Raw genomic sequence first — 6,591 nt, forward strand, 5'->3', positions numbered from 1 at the left:
CTTAATCGGCCAATCGACCAAGTGGGAGATTGTTGGATAGGATGTTCAATTGTCGATTAAGATTCAACGTTACCGTAAAGGTACGACCCAAAGAGTTACACTTTGGGCAACGAACATGTAACGGTGTTTTAATCGTTAACGACCGGATCACGAAATAATAAGCGTAACAAAAGAAACGTGTAATTATTTAGAATAATTACGTAGAGCTGGATAAATATTATAATTAATTTGTTAATTATAATTAATATCAGATAATTAAATATGTATATCCATATTGTTAGTAATTAGATAATTAATAAAATAAGGAGAGTTATTGTTTAATTATGAGATAGTTATGGAGGAGTTGTGATTAGATTACAATTCTTAATCCTTGTTTTAAAATAAAAGATATATGTATATCTTTGAAATAAAAAAAAGGAACTCTACTCATGACTCTCAATGAATTGCTTCTGCTCGTTGCTTTTCAAGAGTGACAAAAATTGAAGGCAAGAAGGAACTGTTATTAAAATCAAGAGATAGAGATTTTGTTTTGGTTTTTTCCACTTGTGGACCACTCACGCAACAAGAACAAGAACAAGAACAAGTTATTTCTGCTTGCAATTTTTCAAGGGTCGCAACAAGTGGAGCTATTGTTTCTTCGGTTACGCATACGCATATGGTAAAGTTTTGAACTTTTCTTTATAGATTAAGGCTTCGTTTGAAATCGTTTCAAACGAACAAATATGATTTCGTGGTCAACGATCATCTAGCGAGATCGTTCGTTGAACCAAGGTGTCTTTCTTGGATGTCACGATTCTTTAATTTTATTATAACCTATTTTGATTGTAAAGAGATCACTGGTGGAAACGGTTTAGAACCGAACCTCGTGTACATGTTTTCCGCTGCGTTCAGTTTGTTTGACAAATTGATAAAAATTATTTTCTAAAAGTTACACGAAATTTCCAACACATGTACCCAGAATAAAAAATCCATGGAAACTTCATATTTTTACCTCCTTCCTTTTTATAGTTTCAAAGTAAAAAAGAAGGGTGGACGTTTATCCTTTTGTAAACGTTCTAGCCTTTAGAAAATGGTCATTTGACCATTTGAGGGATCAATTCTAGCGGTTTTTAGCTCCTCAAATCACCATTATACCATCCCACTTTCATATAAATACCTAGTGGGTGTATTTGGTTTATCGCAACATGCAAATACGCTTACGAAAAACATTCATCTTACATAGTTTCTAGAATTCTAAAAATCATTAGTTAGTGGTATTGGTGAACCCTCGTCCGAAGTGCAACTTGTTCAAGTTTTCTCTCTCTCTCTCTCTCTCTCTCTCTCTCTCTCTCTCTCTCTCTCTCTCTCTCTCTCTCTCTCTCTCTCTCTCTCTCTCTCTCTCTCTCTCTCTCTCTCTCTCTCTCTCTCTCTCTCTCTCTCTCTCTCTCTTTGTTTTTGCTTTGAAAAACCAAACAATTAATAAACGAGGATTCTATATTAAAAAAATTAGTCGACTACAAAATGTGCGAAAAAAAAAACACGAACTGATTTGAGATTGAACTAAACTGAAACCGGGTCGAAAAACCGACACTCGAACCAGCTAAACCGGTTTGGAACCAAACCGAAACCGAAACCTATACTTTTTAAATAGCAAGTTGCTCATCACAAATAACATCTTACTTTTTAGTGTTTCAATATATTATTTTGTAATGCACGTGCTTAATTGTGACATGCCTAGAACTTAATAAATAGCATCACAACTAACACATAATCACATTGCAAGGTGTTTAGTTCCTGAACAATGGAAACCACAAAAACAAAACTTGCATCTCCTCCTGCTGCTGCTGACTTGGAAGAGATGTTAAACTCACTTCCGCAACACACTTGTAGCTGGTCGAAAGGCAAGTACACCTTGCACAAGTATCAAGGCTTTTGGAGCCATCGCAAGTTACTTGAAGTAGCAATTCCGGCTCAACAAAGCTTCAAGGCTCGACCAGGTGATGTATTTCTCTGTAGTTACCCCAAAAGTGGCACAACATGGCTAAAGGCCTTGGTCTATGCCATCATAACCCGAGGAAAGTTTGATAAGAGTCCTTTGCTCACAACCTTGCCTCATAACTGTCTTCCCTTCCTCGAGAAAGAGCTTGAACAAATTGTAGCAAACCAGAAGAACTCATGCTTCGCACACGTGGCCACACACCTTCCTTACCATTCCCTCCCAGAATCAATCCTAGCTTCAAACTGCAAGATGGTTTACATATATCGCAATGTAAAAGATGTCATAGTTTCTTATTACCATTTCTCGAGAGAAATAGCAAAACTAACCATGGAAGATGCCCCATTTGAGGAGGCATTCAATGAATTTTATCAGGGCATTTCACTTTATGGGCCATATTGGGATCATATCTTAGGATACTGGAGAGCAAGCTTGGAGAGGCCCGATATAATTCTTTTCTTAAAGTATGAAGATATGAAAAAGGACCCGACAATCCACTTGAAGAGACTTGCTGAGTTCATTGGGTATCCCTTTACAATCGAAGAAGAGAAAGCGGGTGTGATACAAAGCATTATAAACTTGTGTAGTTTTGAGAATTTGAGCAACTTGGAAGTAAACAAAAGTGGTTGTTCAAATGGATTTTTTGGGATTGAAAATCGACTTTACTTCAGGAAGGCTAAGGAGGGAGACTGGAAGAACTACTTCACGGATGAGGGATGAGATGATTGAAAAGATTGACAAACTGGTCGATGAGAAACTCGGTGCCACGGGTTTGGTTCTAAAATGAAAGGCTCAAGATTGATTACACCATTGGCCACATTATTATTATTTTTGTGGTCCCAAAAATTGCTTTATTCCAGTATGTCTTTGAAGTTTGTAGTTTTAAATAATTGAGTCTATGTCGGTTGGGTCAAATAATGGGACATAGCCCAACTAGAGTATGTGAGTCCATGAATGCACGTGAGTTTGAATCAGTATTCAGTTAGGTTGTTTGGAAGTTAGACTATTTAAGGTATGGTATGGTATGACATTGAATAAAAAGCACCAGCATTTTACTTTTCTTCTCTTTCTATTCGCAAATCACTTCTGTTTTCTTTCACTTCAGATCACATGTTTTTTTTTCTCGAGTGTTATAGTTCAGTTTAATCCAACAATGTCTCTCATTCGATACATACTTTCCATCTATCATTATGTGATATTTTTCCTTTCTTATGTAAACTAATTAAAACTACACCCTGCAAGGCTGCAACAACGCGTATTGTTAGAAAATGTGCAACCGCCAACCAGGTCATGTCGTTATTTTGTTTAACCATCGGTTTGAAGGTGGTAGGTTATTGATAGTGTTAAAGAGACTCCATGTACCTGCATAAACTTCTTCCAAAAGGCGCTTCATAATATGCATGGTATAACTATCAAAGACAGTGGTGTTATGCCATCAATGAAGTTTGTAACCATTGTGTATGAACACTTTAGCCGTCGAAAACCATGTAAGCGTGCTTAGAGGTAAAAAAATGAGCGTACTTTGTAAGCCTAATTACGATTACAAAAAGTTAATCTTTATTGTCTGGTTTGGGCAACCCTCACAAAATTCATATTTGTGTATGGAAAAACACAAGTTGGAGCCGGTAAGAGCATTCACAGCTCCCATACCTCCCCTTATTTTTAAAATTTAAGGTAAATGTCTAAAATACCTCATTTTTATAATTTGAAAAATCGTTACAATAACTTTTTATATGTGAAAAGCTATTATTCATCCTCCATCAAATTGTTGTGAGCGTGTATGAACCTAGAATATAATAAAATAAGTATTTGTAAGTAAGATAAAGATAAAAATGGTGGATGAGATATGGGAGGTTTTCTACAATGAGACATTAATTTTAAAAAATATGATTTTTAATTAAATTATACACTAGAAAATGGTAGAGTTGATGTAAATGCTTTAAGGGACTTTATAGTACAAGATTTGCGATTGTTCCAATCCTAATGTGATGACATACGTCACAAGTTATGATGAATTGTGTGACAGCCTATATGATGTTGGTCCAGACAGATCAATCGATGTGAACACAAACACGAGATATTTTGGGGGACAAACCCTTGACTATTTTTATTCAATCAAACGAACTTACAAGAAAAGAGACAAACAAAACAATTACCTAGGCCCTATTTATAGGTCTACTAAACTTCCTCTTCGAAACTTTAAACCTTTCCTAAACCTATTATAATTCCAATTAACAAAAATAAATCAAATTTTAATATGTAATAAAATAAACCCTTAACTTTACTGATAATTTAAATCAACCTTCACATGTATCATTTCCAATGAAAGTAAACCTTGAGTCTTCTTAACATAACCGAAAGTTCCAAAACTCTTAGGTTAGAGGGTATGGGGTTCGTCCCCACCCCCGTCGAGGACCGGCGACGCCGGCACACCGTTCCCCCCCCCCCCCTCCCGTCCTCAGCGTCGAGTTGTTGACGTTGGCGACGAAGCAATTTTGGTGGGGCCCTCTCCAAAAAGTTACCGTTACAATAAAAAAAATAAATCTCCATTTAAAAAAAAGCAACGGTCAAAACTCAAAAATATATAAATTTCAAATCTATTTTCTTCTCCATTCACCATTTTAACCCCATTTTCTCATCTCTCTCACTTTATTTTTATAAATCTTCTTCCTCTTTTATAACCTTATACTCTACCATGGATCCCTTCAACAACCCGAACGTCCCCAACAACCCGAACGTCCCCAACAACCCGAACAATCCCAACAACCCGACCCAGCCGAATGTTTTCTCGGTTCCGGGATATTATCCGACGCTCGAACCGAACCAATTCTCTCAATATTCGTCAAATGCATTTGCCTCATTCCAACACTCACCGAACCAATTCGTTCAATTCTCTCAAAATCAAGCCCTTCAACAAATGACGATGCGGGGTGCTTTAAATTTCCAACCGAACCCGACGCCACCCGTTCAACCCCAACCGATCCCGACGCAACCCGTTCAACAATCCGAACCCGACGAGGATGTGGAAGTTGTTCCTGAAACCCAACCGCAAAATGAAAAAGGCAAACGAAAAAAAGGCAAGCAAGTGGTGGGTGAGCAACCGTCCAAACCGAAGGCAAAACCGTGGACGACAATCGAAGAAGAAGCATTAGCTAAGGCTTACATAGGCACGTCTACACACCCGACAAAAGGTTGGTATTTTTTAAAGTTTATCTTTTTTTTAAGTTTATATTTTTTTTAAGTTTATATTTTTTTAAAGTTTATATTTTTTTTAAGTTTATATTTTTTGTAACGTATTTTTTAACATATTTTATAGGTAATAATCAAACGGGTGACGGGTTTTGGACCAAGGTTTTGGCGATGTTCCTTGAGCTAATGGACCAAGGCCCATATCGAGATATCGACTCGGTGTCATCAAAATGGCGAAAAATGAACGGGTTCGTCAATAAGTTTTGCGATGAATATAATAAAATATATACAAGTGGGCGTCGTAGCGGCATGAGCGACGAGGATGTGTTTAAACAGGCGAAGTATAAGGCGAACAATGGTAATACAAACTTTGCACACGTTCACGCATGGGAAGTTTTGAAAACGCACCAAAAATGGGCGCCGATTCCCAACGAGGTGGGGGGCAAAGGACATCGGAATCGGGTAGTTTTAGCGCTGGTGGATCGGACGCGAGGTGTCACATAAAATTAAACAATGACGCCGAGTTTGACGAAGAGGAATACGCCGTACATGAAGCGGAGCGTCCACCGGGCCGAGACAAATCAAAGAAGGAGCGGGCGAAGGGGAAAGAAAAGGAAAAGGTGGACCCGAAGATTGAAGAGTTTATGGAACATTTTAAAACGTATACGGACGTCTCGGCCCAAAAGGCAAGGCGAAGAAGCGGGCCATCGAAGAAAAGACTCGTGTGGCGGAAGAAAATTTACGCGAAAAGGTCTGATTGTCCAATGAAAAAATCCGAATTTCCGATGAAAAGATCGGGCTCAAGGAAGAGGAAATAATGACGATGGATGTCGATGAGTATCCCAAGCCGAAGTTCGATGTTGAAAAAACTACAAACCGACATCATGAAGAAGTATCAAATTATTTAAGTCTATGTTTTTTTTTTTATTAAGTTTATGTTTTTTTAGTCTATCTTTTTTTTATTTTTAAGTTTATGTTTTGTTTTTTAAGTTTATGTAATGTGTTTTTAATATTAATGAAAATATTTTGTTTGTTTATTTGTTAAATGTTAAAAAGTAGTAGAAGATTAAAAAAATAAAAAACATAAAAGTGGTGGGGTAGGATCATCTAGGACCATCCTCCATACCCTCTAGTTTTGTGGGATGGATCATCCTTGGGAGTACTATGACGTGACGCCTACGGGGCGTATCATCCTGTAACACCCTAATACGTATTTGACTAAAGTCGCAGCGGAAACACGTACCATAAAATTTCTTTCCTTATAATTACCTTGACTTACTTAAAACTTCATTTTAATACAACTTTTTCGCATGAAGTCATCAATTGACTCATTTACAATTAAATACATGACATGGGTTTTCTAAATTTTAACACCAACGTTTCCGTACAATCTGTCTTGTGACTCGATCCTCGATCTCTAATCCTTG

General features: G+C 37.3%; 1 protein-coding gene across 1 annotated transcript; it reads left to right on the forward strand.

The window, feature by feature from the left end:
- The first annotated feature begins 1,645 nt into the window (after positions 1-1,645).
- On the forward strand, positions 1,646-3,037 carry LOC110916365 (flavonol 4'-sulfotransferase-like). The gene has a single exon (XM_022161120.2). It carries the CDS (start codon positions 1,781-1,783, stop codon positions 2,693-2,695), a length of 915 nt encoding a protein of 304 aa, XP_022016812.1. The 5' UTR covers positions 1,646-1,780; the 3' UTR covers positions 2,696-3,037.
- Positions 3,038-6,591: the final 3,554 nt, after the last annotated feature.

Source organism: Helianthus annuus, chromosome 16 (genome assembly GCF_002127325.2).
Source record: "Helianthus annuus cultivar XRQ/B chromosome 16, HanXRQr2.0-SUNRISE, whole genome shotgun sequence".
In the NCBI taxonomy this organism is placed as follows: domain Eukaryota; kingdom Viridiplantae; phylum Streptophyta; class Magnoliopsida; order Asterales; family Asteraceae; genus Helianthus; species Helianthus annuus.